The sequence below is a fragment of the Mustelus asterias genome, chromosome 10 (genome assembly GCF_964213995.1).
Source record: "Mustelus asterias chromosome 10, sMusAst1.hap1.1, whole genome shotgun sequence".
In the NCBI taxonomy this organism is placed as follows: domain Eukaryota; kingdom Metazoa; phylum Chordata; class Chondrichthyes; order Carcharhiniformes; family Triakidae; genus Mustelus; species Mustelus asterias.
Window position 1 is genome coordinate 72,847,355 of NC_135810.1, and position 13,149 is coordinate 72,860,503.

Here is a 13,149-nt window from a genome sequence, read left to right on the forward strand (position 1 = left end):
GTCTTGCTTCTGAGTTCTTGAACATTCTGTGCAGTAACCTGCTGTTCAGGTTAGGTATGTAATTGCACTAACTGAACTGCAGTCGTTTTTTATTCTTGTGGATCATGAGATCTTTTTAAAAACCATAATAATCTGCTACTACATGGTATCTAATGGTTGTAAATTTGAATATTGCCATCTGCACCTTAACATCGATTGAAGTTTAGCCAGTTATGTGTTTTTTTGCCAAAATAAACAGGTGAATTGACCAATTCCAATTTAACCTTGAATCTAGTGTAAAACAACGATGTGTACTTTTTTTTCTTAGCAAAGTTCACGTTTTGGATATCGATCATTTTGTGGGCACTCTTTTCTGCATTGAAGCTGGTATATAATTGGGAATACATTTGCATAGCTATTGTGGTGCAAGTTTAAGAGAAACTAGATTAATACATTTGGGAATATCTATTTTCTTGCAACTTTAATTATATTTGCCTGCTTTTATCTTTAACGCTGCCATCACACTTTCAATGTAGATATAAGTTTGAAAATGTGACTAGAATGTAATTTGGTGCCCTATCATGCTACTGTTAACAGGATGAACTAGAACATGAACTGAAGCAAACGCTGAATTCTATTAAACTTGAGGATAAAGGTGTTTATGTACAAGCCTCTACATTGGGCTCTTTGGAGGCACTCTTAGAATATCTTCGGGCATCAAGTGTGCCGGTAAGTATTAGAATTTGAAATCTCTTTTCTGCTTTGGTTTAACTTCAATTTTTATACAACTAAATCTGTCTATTCTTTTCTTTCCTAGTATGCTGGAATTAACATTGGACCTGTCCATAAGAAAGATGTGATGAAAGCTTCAGCAATGCTTGAGCATGATCCTCAGTAAGTGTCAAATAGAACTGTTGCAACAAACGAGGCATTTTAGTTAAAGAAACCTTTGCCTCATGTTGATTTCTTAGAAGTACAGAGCAAAGTACTGAAGATTGGTATCTTTAATTATTCATTGCGCTGCTGCTGTAAACATTTTTTAAATGTGAAAAGTGAGCTCCAGATTTCCAGTGGTGCTATTTCAGAAATGGAGTATTGCTGAAAAAGAGAAATTTTGTCAAAGCTTTTCCTCTTGCAGTCATCAGGACAGTTCTCAAGAATACCAATGCAAGTGAAAACCACAACATTCATACTGTATGAGAAGAGAGTGCTGATTGGTTGGCAAGTGGACTCAGATTGGTAGAGTTGGAGCCATGATGAATGCATCAGTTGATGGTGACCAACCATTAACTGCCAAGCATTGTTTGAATTTGAAATCAGACAGCTTTACTCTGGTCAAGGCATTGCCTTTAGGAATGAACCAGTGAATGGCTGTCACTTTGCACCTGTTTAAGCTAAACAAAATAAGTGACAGCCATTTGCTGGTTCATTGGACTTTGCAGCACTGCAACCGCTTCCACTAACTCCATATCTTGTCTATAGATCCTCAAGAAAGTTTCCTTGTCCTCTCCTGGCCAGCTTTCCTCCTCCTTTCGTCTTCTCCCATTCATTCATAGTGTTACATTAACCAAAGAATGCAGAAAGGGCAGATTGACATCTAAAAAATGTTCATCAAACCTTCATTAGATGCAGCAAAATCAATTGAAGTAAGAGAACAGCAGATGGAAGCCATGAGTTCTCATTTCATTACCACTCTCTTAGTATCATAAATTAAATGTAAAATGCTGACATTTTTCAGTGGTAAAATCCACTATGCATGTCTTGGGTTTGATGCCAATGTCATTAAATTAATCCCAATTCAGTGATCGCTCACTAGCATGTATGATTATCCACCTAAGAAACTCCGTATCATTGGTCATGGTTGTGTGGCTCCTTACATGGCTGATGAACTTGATTCTCGAGCCACATCTTCAACTGCACACTTGGCTAGTGTTTCCGAAAGGTGGGTATGGTCCTTGGACTCAAGATCACAGGTATTCCTTTCTCAGGCTCCTGTTCCAGGCCTCCTCCTAGTCGTGGATGTCCTCAGAGAATTGTGCCCCTTAAATCAGGAGTTTCCTCTAATGCAGTTGCACCCAATGATATAATGCAGTTGCAGGCACTACAAAAAATGTATTTAGCTAGATGTTTGACTGTTTGATTCTAATATGCCAACAAATAATGGCTGTTGTACACAAAAAAGGCCTTTCTCCTGCCAATTGGCCAGTTTGAAATATTTCCTAGAAAAGAATGGTAACAGATGAAATAGTACATGTAGAGTCATTTATGCACCTTTGTACCAAATGGTGGAGTATTGTCACTATCAAACCATTGAACATATGCGATGAATAGCTTCAGTGCTGAGTTTTGCAATGCCATATCACGAATAGAAAAATGGGAGTTGTGCCAGTATAGTTTCCTCATAATTCCATTGTTCTACAGTATTCATTTATAGTAATAGAAATTAGGACATAGAAAGAAGATACTTAAAGCCCATCATGTCAGTGCTGTTGCTAGCTCTTAAGCTAGTTTCAGTTCTAATTATATAATTCTACCCTTACTCTCCACCCTATTAAAGTTTTTCTATTCAAATACTGATCCAATTCCAGTTTGAATTATTGTAGATTGTGCCGTAAAAGTCGATCTTTGAAGCCTCAAAAAATGCCTCTTTAAAAAAGTGGGGTTCAGTTATCTCATTCCTTGGATGAGGAGGAAGATGATTTTTGGAGGGATGATTCTGAAAGTGAAAGCATCACAGTTAATCTAGAGTGGGATCTTTATGATGCCACTGCCGAAATTACTTGTAATGAATTCCCTGAACTGTGTGTTGGATGCAGAAGGCAATGAATTTGACAGTTTGAAAACACTTTGATTGTGGTTAGATGTCCCTCTTGTACAATTAGTTAATTCAATAAACTGTGCCACATTGATTTAATATGAATTATTGATATTTTTGTCACATTTCAAAGTGGTGATCACCCACACTCGTGTTCACATTTTATACTAAGTGTTTTAAGTCTGTCAAATAAAGTGCCTTCTCTATCCGACACACAAAATTAATTGAATTTGTTATGAGTCACTTTGGCCATGGCACCTTTGTAAGGATCCCACTCTGGATTAGCTGTGGCACTTTTAACTTCAGAATCGTCCCTCCACAACAAATCATCATCCTCCTCATTGAATTGGATTCCTTTTTTTTTGAATGATCTGATGATACTTAGTGCGCTAAAAACAGCCCATAATTAAACCAAAATCTCACGTTGGGCAGCATGGATATTTCCACTTTATGAAGAATTTGTTTCTTTGGAAGCCATCCACCTATTCTGTTTGGGATGAACATGATCCTTGTTGAGGCACGAATCCAAATGTTGAACTGAGGATGCGAGGCCCCCAGGTTCAATGCAACGTGGGTGTTATTTCTTTGCAGGCACCTCTTGATCTCATTAGATACATGGGACCTGAACACACTAACAAGGTGCATTCTTTATCCTCATTCAGCCAACGAATGTCATGGGCATGCACAGAAATCCCTGCAGGGAACTTGATGTGCAGAATGGTTTTGCATTTGAACATTATCATAGGTTTTAATTTGGACCATACAGGCAAATTGTGTCATCTCATCTCATGTCATGTCATTTTCACGAGAACTGTTGTCAAACCTTTCCATTCCACGGTTTGGCTGCCAGACATAGCAAATTTATGCAACAATATCCGCTGATAATTGATACTGAATAACGCATTGGCCTAAGATAACTGTTCTGTATCCAACTTGTAGGTATTCAGTCGTTCTTGCCTTTGATGTGAAAATTGAGCGAGATTCCCAGGAACTTGCTGATACCCTTGGGGTCAGGATCTTCAGTGCAGAAATTATCTACCATTTATTTGATGCTTTCACAAAATACAGACAAGATTATAAAAAACAAAAGCAAGAAGAATTCAAGTAAGTTCAAGGCACAAATAACATTTTAGGCATTGCCTTTTCGCTCTCAAAATTGCGCATACCCTTGTTAATTACTTTTTGATAGTGGCTTCTATTGTGACGAGCTTCCTTGTTTCAAAAAAAGGGGTGTCAATTGCGGAGCTGGAAAAGAAGAAAATTGTCTCAAAATGTTGTACATGTTGTTTTCCCAAAGTGCTGTCTTGTGTAATTCCAATCATAAATTATTGAAACAAAATTGCATTATAATCAAATTATTGGTCCTCCAAATATAAACTTCATTGAAATAAAATGAGCAAGTGAGTCTTCAGAAGGGAATAAAATAGAAAATGCTGGTAACGTTCTAGGTCTCACAGCATCTGTGGCGAGGAAAACAGAGTTAATAAAATGTGTGTTCTGATGAAAGGTCACAGACCTGAAATGTTAACTCTTGTTTCTCTCTCCACAGATGCTGCCAGACCTGCTGAATATTTACAACATTTTCTGTTTTTCTTTTAGATTTTCAGCATCTCTAGTATTTTGTTTTTGTTGTCTCATGAGGAAGGGCAGATGGTTAACTGCAGAAATGATAAACGGAGTTAATTATCTAAAGGCTTGAACAGAGGAGAATTTTACATATAGAAATGATTTCTAAAGGTCCTGGTTCTTTCATTTTTCTATGTTTATGTGTATGTGTGTTTAAATATCTATTTTTTTTCCCTTGGTAGGCATATAGCTGTTTTTCCTTCAAAACTGCGAATTATCCCTCAGTTCATTTTCAATTCTCGGGATCCAATTGTAATGGGCGTGACTGTGGAAGCTGGCCTTCTGAAACAAGGCACTCCAGTGTGTGTTCCTTCAAAAAATGTAAGTTTATATAAGTATTTCATTGTCATACATTTTGTACTGATAATTGAAAAAATTGCTTTTTCATACTTGCATTGAAATTTTTACATGTAAAATCAATTTGTTAACATTGATAAACCTATCCTATTTTCAATCAGTAGACTGCTCGTGGAAACTAATTATTATTTGTCCTTTTCCAGTTTGTTGATATTGGAATTGTTACAAGTATTGAAGTAAATCATAAACAAGTTGATGTTGCCCGGAAAGGCCAAGAGGTCTGTATTAAAATAGAACCCATACCTGGAGAATCACCAAAAATGTATGGACGGCATTTTGAAGCTACAGACTTCATTGTCAGTAAGGTATGATATTGTTCCATAGAAGATACGCAGTGAGCTTATTTTCCTTTCTTTTTGAAAAATGGATTTAAAGTTGCAATTCGGGAAGACTGCCTAAAGTCCTAAAGCATGCACAGAAAATATTTGTGTCTTGCAGTCACATATATAGCTTAACTAGGGTGGGAATGGCCAAAGTACTCAATTTCATTGGTGTTCATTAGGATGAATATTTCATAGCTTGGCTGTGAAAGCTGTGCAGTTGCCCTATCTTAATGCATATCGGAATGAACCTAATCATTCACTAAGGGGGGAAAGCTAGTGTGCGACATGTACTTTAGAAACTGCAAATAGTTCCGATAATGTAGAAAAAATTGGGCATACTTGCCCTTGCCCTGACCATGATCCATTCTTCTTTTCCAGTTGTCCATCACAACTGTGTACCATGGAAAGTTCTGTAATTTTTTAAAACATAATTGGCTGTTTGTGACTACAACTATTCAAAGTATTTAGTCCTACCTTTTAATTAAGTAGGTGTTTCTTTCCTGGTGCAATGCCTCTGTTAAACTGGGATTTTCATGTTTTCAGTTGGTACTGGAACTTCTACATGTTTTAACAGAAATGGTATACATTCTGATCTTCTGTATTAATACCTGTTTGACTGTTGCATAATTCAGAAAGGTTACTGACAGATACATTTAAATCAAATCCTGACCGAGATTTCTCAGACATACATTGCTTCTACTTTTCATTGCAAGAATTTTGCAGACTATTTAAGAGGAGGCAATGTTTTTGAGTGTCACTGTCTGCCATTTTCCCCAGATGAAGTACCTTGAATTTTCACTTGTTGAGTAGGGCCATGACTCAGGATTTTCCGACACTAGGAGGCGTTTGTCACTGTGAATACATAATAATGAAAATAAAATCTGTTTCTGATCTTCATTTCACTTTATTTTCAGACTTGTGTGGCTTTATACTGAGTTCCATCTGGGGGCCATTGTGGCATAATACCTCTTTAGAAGGGAAAAGTTTTGGGAAGCATCCCTTGAGGATGGATTCCTGAAGGATGGAAAATTAAATCTTTCATACCATCCTGGTATTTTAATTGCTTTCGGCAGTTAAATTGAGAGATTCGATTTTTCTTATTCCGTATCCAACAACACAGTAGGCATTTATCCTATCTCTTTTGATTCTGAGGAAACATGTTGAACTTGCACTTGGAAGTATCATTATGATCGACAGACTTTTGAATATGGTCTCCTACTTGTGTGATGTATAAAACCATGGACTTTCTCTGAGCAGTTTTTCTCCAGCTAAAAGTTATTTGCTCTTCACCTTGTTCTTTGTTAAAGATCTGGACAAGTTCACCAAGAATAGGTTAGGGAAAGAGTATGAACATTCTGCATTCAAACTGTATATTTCATGTTTTTAGTTTTGTTCTGGAGGTTTTTCAGGAGTATAAGGTATTGTTACTGGATGGTGAACATCCAGAAAATATACAATGCTGTATTATCAGCACAGATGAGGGAGACCATTTGGCCAATCTACTCGACCTTCTGTGGAAACATACTCAATGATAAGTACAATGTGATTTAGGTTATTTGGTAACATCACAATAAGTTCTGTGCTCTCTTAAAAAAAAATTGAGGTCATATATTAGATTACCATACTAGAATCTAAGGCACAAAATGGAACTCAGAAAAGGCTGCACTATGGTTGTATAATATATTCTTCACTACAGATCCTTGCAAAACAAATTTGTATGTTGTGCCAACCATGGAGACACTATGCACCATCATAGGCTTTGAATTCTGCGAAATAATCAATAATCTGTCACAAACAATGATAGTAATAATTGTATAAAATGCTTGCTCTCCAAATGTACTGCAATTTGCAAATTGACCTTTGATTTATAAAGTGCACCTGTAAGGAATAGCCCGTTCTCTCTTCAATGTTTGGACAACAAAAGTCTTTGACATATAGCCATGGGCAGCTAAATGCGTTGAATTAGGGAAACACTAACAGTGCACAATGCAGAGGATTGGACAGCTTACAAGGAGTCTGTGTAGGCAGGTGCTGAATGCCAGAATACATCCAAGCCCTCCAGAGAGATCATTCAAAAGCCCCATCAGCAGATACTTTTCAGGTCAATGCCAAAAAAGTGTTGCTACAAATGACAGTTGAGAAACTTCAAGAATTTTGGGTGGTTTACCCAAACTCCGCAAAGTATCTCTTGATGAGTCCTGCATTGTACTTCCAGTTCACTGTGAAAAGGAATGAGTAGATATTCCTCTTCCTTGAGAAGATAGAACTGGATTTGGTGCATTTTCCTGAGCAGTATACAGAACTATCAACTTGCATTGCGCAACTGATCAGATTTCCTGAACATGGTATTTGAGTTGACAAAATCAGTAAGAGCCAAAATCCCATCTGTAATAAGGTAATCCAGAGCCCTAAAATGAATGGAGCAGCCAGGGTAGAATTTTACACATTTTTATTTATGTCCAGAGGTTTGAGCACAGAATTTATCCTGGATGGGGAAAGAACAGGATGGCAGGGACTTATGGAGGTGCATTATTGGACCAAAGTTATATGCAGACTTTTGAAAAGCATCCAAAGTCTCGCTCTAGCAATATCAAGGGCCTTTCTGGAGTGGCATCCTTTCTGTGGACTTTTAAACTGCACAAACAGTTTTCATGTGATTAGTACAACAATACGAATGCAAAATACTATAGAAGCTAAAAATTTGAAATAAAAACAGAAAATGCTGGAAATACTCAGTAGGTATAGCAACATCTGTGGAGAGAGAACACCTCTGCTGGAATCAGGATTAACTTCTGCAGTGCCCAAGCTAATACTTTGTCCTATTAACGCTCCTGGTTCCAGTCCATCTCCAGTACTGATTCTGAACCTGAATATTAGTCAATGACTACTCTAAGCAGATTCCATGGTCCCTGCATGAACTTCATCTTACTATAGTCCCCTGTGTTGTGTTTTAATAAACCCTAATATCCTAATGGTTAGTCATTCACCCATGTCAGTGGCAATGATATAACTTCATTTAGCATGAGTAAGACTTGATGCATTACAGCACATAAAAGCAAATCATGTAATTCCTTGTTTGTCATGTCCTGGTGGAAGCTGCAATGACTAGTCTCCTGCCTCTGACTTAAACCCCTGACACCATTCTCTTTATTGTTGCTTAAGTGCACCCTATGGGCCACATCATACTTGTTTCCTGAGAGCCTCCTTGAAGTTTTCTATGCTTTCGAAAGAGGTATTATGCCACAATGGCCCCCAGATGGAGCTCGGTATAAAACCACACAAGTAAAGTCTAAAAATGAAGTGAAATGAAAATCAGAAGCCAGATTTTATTTTCATACCCGCTTTATACCTCTTTCTATAATTCAATTGATAAACCAATCCTTGGTGCGTGTGACTGTCCAATTGCAGAAATGCAAGTACACTATGTCCTTGCTTACTCACACTTCGATCACTTATTTTGACTGTTGCATCTTTCATCAGTACAGCTACTGTAAAACAACAAAATGTGTTTTCGCTCTAAGGAGTTGGACCCTCTTGATCATGCCCAAAACTAATTAATTTATCTGTCTGTTCATCGTTCCCATGGAATATAACTTTCTTTATTGTCCACTTCCCTCTTGGTTCTGTTGATGGAGATTGCCAACTTTTTCATTACATTCTAGCCAGGTTATTTATAATTGTCCTTTAATTGTCTTGTTTCCCATTCTGTTCTTGTCAGCTTGCATCACTCCCTAAAACTGCTGGTTCCAGTGGGCCTGAGATCACACAAGAAGTTAAATATTGCAATGGTGTAATGCACCAGCATATACATATTATAAAATAATTTTTTTTTAAATTCATTCATGGGACATGGGCCTCTCTGGCTGGCCAGCATTTATTGCCCATCCCTAAATGCCCTTGAGAAGGTGGTGGCAAGCTGCCTTCTTGAAACACTGGTTGGATTTGTCCTGCTTTTTGTGTACAGGATATACCTGGGCAATTTTCCACATTGTAAGGTAGAAGTCAGCATTGTAAATGTACTGGAAGGGCTTGGCTAGGGGAGCAGCAAGTTCTGGAGCACAAGTCTTCAGTACTATTGCTGGAATGTTGTCAGGTCCCATAGCCTTGGCAACATCCAGTGCCTCCAACTGTTTCTTGATATCATGTGGAGTGAATCGAATTGTCTGGAGACTGGCATCTGTGATGCAGGGGACCATTGGCGGAGGCCAAGATGGATCATCCACTCGGCACTTCTGGCTGAAGATTGCTGGGAATGCTTCAGCCTTATCTTCTGCACTGATGTGCTGGGTCTTTCCGTCACTGAGGATCGGGATGTTTGTAGAGCCGCCTCCTCCAGTGAGTTGTTTAATTGTCCTCCACCATTCATGATTGGATGTAGCGTGACTGCAGAGCTTGGATCTGACCTGTTGGTTGTGGGATTACTTAGCTCTGTCTATTTCTATTAAGCAATAAACACTGGAGAATTCTCGGGTAATCACATCACGTGGGACTCTGACTTTTGAATGTTTTGTATTCAACTGTTCGTCTTTCTTTCTTGCCAATCTTCGAACCCAAGAAGAATGTTGGGACAAAACTCAACAGCTGGTAGATTGGCAATCATGTGACCTTGTTGCACATGTGAATGGTTGTAATGGCACCCTGACTTTGACCAAAATTTGCTTCGTGATTGTTCACATTTTTCCCATGATGCCTATACTTTTTGCTGTGGTGCAGCATGGCCCTTGTCACTTTGTCCACCGCTCTGGAACCTTTATCATACTTTGTGCACTGCGTGCTGTTCCACCCTGCTAACCTGCTTTGAAATCTTGTGACCTATGGTCGTGTTAATCCCACCAGTCCAATCCTGTGTTGCTCCAAAAAAACATAATGACTTTCACAAGCAAAGAGTGTCCCAAAACACACACGATTAAAAATGATTTAAATGACAGTATAGTTACTGTCACTGGGTCAGAATCCTGGAATTCCCTTCCTAACAGTACTGTAAATGTACTGACACCAGATGGACTGTAATGATTCGAGAAGGCAGCTCACCACCAACTTCTGAAGATTAATTAGGGATGAGGAACAAATCCTAGTCTCATCAGCTCTGCTAATATCTCATGAGAAATAAAATGAAAGTCAATGTTGTAAATGTAGGAAAGATGTCGGTCAATTTTGCAAACAGCAACATCCCACAAAACAGTTATGAGATGATTAAATTATCTATTTTAGTGATATTGGTTTCAAGAAGGCAGAGCAAGTTGATGCAGCTTTTTAAAAATAAAACATGGAGCCATGGGCTTTAAATTAGAGGCATAACGTACAAAATAAAGTAATTTATGCTAAACCCTTAAGTCACTGGTTAGGCCTCAGTTGTAGTTTTATATCCTGTACTGGGCACTGCACTTTGCAAGGCCTAATCATCATTGCTAGTGGGTGCAAAGATTTACTAGAGTACTGGGGCATCTTACGTTTACATAAAATATATAAATATCCTAATTTAACTTTTCAAATTTTGAGAAACTAGACAAAGACTTTTAAAATGACTGAAGCCATGTCTGGCTGTGAGTTTCAAACAAAGGAAATCTTCTGGCAATCTCAGAGAATCTGATACCTCATTTTCTCTGAAGACAAGCTCTGGCCTAGATGATGTTGAGCTTCTTGGGTGTTGTTGGAGCCCACACTGACCCAGGCAGCTTTCTTCAGCTGCTTCATTAATCTCCATTTCATCCTAATGTCTGAAATAGAAATGTTAGCTGATGTTTGTAGTCAATTCCATTTGCAACAAAACAGATAATGAAGCAAAAAACAGCAACATTCCAGTTTGGGCTGCTAAATCAGAGGCTGGGAATTCTGTGGCGAGTAACTCCGTTCCTGACTTCACAAAGCTGTGCACCATATACAAGGAACAAATCAAGATGCATCACCTGCCAGTCTGAAAATCGCACATTGGAATTATCTGCCATTTCAGATCACACCAGAACCGGGAGCGGAAGGAAGTTATCCTTGATCCTATAAGAGAAGAGAGAGAGTTTCTGCATCAGATGCACCGCAGTAGTTTGAGAAGACGACTTAATGCCACCATCTCAAGGCAATTAGGAATTTGCAACAAATGCTGGTCTTGCCAGTGATGCTCACAACCCATGAAAGAAATGTAAATTGGCAAGCAACATTAGTGGCACATGAGTGCCAGAAAATTACCATTTCCAGCCAGAGAAAGTGTTTGACTGACCTCCCCTTGACATTCAACAACATTGCCATTGTTGGATGTCCCACTATTAGAATCTGGGCTGGTGGGGTTTACCATTGACCAAAAACCTAACTGGACCAGACATAAATTCGGTAGCTGTGGCACCAGGTCAGAGGCTGAGAATTCTCCAGAGAGTAGAATAGGGTGTTGCACAATGTGCTGGAGATCTTAATGAAGCTTGTGTAGTCCTAAGTAGGTTAACTATGTATTAACTACAGGAACCATGTGCATAATTAGGAGCTGTCCAACACTGGACTGACTCCTACGTGTGGGTCATGTATTCTCATCAATGTGTGGGTGGTACTAGACCTAGTCCTATGTGTGGGTCGTCATGATGTTCTCTTTGATGGAAGCCTTTCCAGCTCACCTTTCCATTTGGCAGTGTGGTATGTTGTCAGTAATGGAAAGCTGCTGCTTGGTTCCAGTATCGCCTGTAGCACCATCACGCTGGCTGGGAGTTGTGGTGATTGCTCTGTGGACACATTTCATCAACACAGTTGTTTGTGTCGTGGAGTAAGGCTTTTTGCTGTCATCTAACTTCCACCGAAGGCATCATAGCAACCATCTGAGTGGTCAACTGGTCCGACCAATGAGGGCACCTGTAATGAAAATAGACAGACCTGCTCTGCAAAGAGTGAGGACAGTTCAGAGCTGAAGTCCCAATCAGGATATTCTTGTTTGAACTCTCAGGAACTTGCAATTCTTTATCATTTACAACAGTGCTTGTCTTGACATCTTCTGCTGTTTTGAAGAGATGTAAGCCTGCACAGGCATGTCTGTTCAAGAGAGAAGAAGACTGATGACAGATGATGTACATCAACTCAAAGATTGATTTGCCACTATACCTTTAGTGGTTCTAGAATCATACCTATGACCAGAAGTCAGATTTCACAAGGCCCATAGACTTGTGTGTCTGTTATTTGAAGCCAGCAATGTCTCAGCTGTGGTTTTTGTCCAAAAGGAATATAACACTTGTTCCCATGTCCAATTTAAAGTTTGAGAGATGGTCATTTACTGAGGTCCAAATTCCGATATGAGAATCCAGGATCTTTGATCTCACTTAAGAAGCATGGGTGTGTGTCCTCTTGGTAAGAAGTTTAACACCAGGTTAAAGTCCAACAGGTTTATTTGGTAGCAAAAGCCACAAGCTTTCGGAGCCTTAAGCTGCCACAACCCTGCCACAGCAACCTCTGCAAGACGTGCCAAATCATCGACACAGATGCCATCATCTCTCGTGAGAACACCATCCATCAGGTATATGGTACATACTCTTGCAACTCGGCCAACGTTGTCTACCTGATACGCTGCAGGAAAGGATGTCCCGAGGCATGGTACATTGGGGAAACCATGCAGACGCTGCGACAACAGATGAATGAACACCGCTCGACAATCACCAGGCAAGACTGTTCTCTTCCTGTTGGGGAGCACTTCAGCGGTCACGGGCATTTGGCCTCTGATATTCGGGTAAGCGTTCTCCAAGGTGGCCTTCACGACACACGATGGCGCAGAGTCGCTGAGCAGAAACTGATAGCCAAGTTCCGCACACATGAGGACGGCCTCAACCAGGATATTGGGTTCATGTCACACTATCTGTAATCCCCACAGCTTGCCTGGACTTGCAGAATTTCACTGGCTGTCCTGTCTGGAGACAATACACATCTCTTTGACCTGTCTTGGTGCGCTCTCCACTCACATTGTTTGTACCCTTAAGACTTGATTAGCTGTAAGTATTCGCATTCCAACCATTATTCTGTAAATTGAGTTTGTGTCTTTATATGCCCTGTTTGTGAACAGAATTCTCACTCACCTGAAGAAGGAGC

At 39.4% G+C, this 13,149-nt stretch overlaps 1 protein-coding gene across 1 annotated transcript in view; it reads left to right on the forward strand.

The window, feature by feature from the left end:
• eif5b (eukaryotic translation initiation factor 5B) overlaps positions 1-13,149 on the forward strand; it is a 107,939-nt gene that overhangs the window by 91,748 nt on the left and 3,042 nt on the right. Inside the window, exons 19-23 of the mRNA XM_078221931.1 lie at positions 577-708; positions 797-873; positions 3,734-3,898; positions 4,603-4,741; positions 4,921-5,082. Coding sequence (XP_078078057.1) covers positions 577-708; positions 797-873; positions 3,734-3,898; positions 4,603-4,741; positions 4,921-5,082 — 675 coding nt within the window. The remainder of the gene's footprint in view (positions 1-576; positions 709-796; positions 874-3,733; positions 3,899-4,602; positions 4,742-4,920; positions 5,083-13,149) is intronic.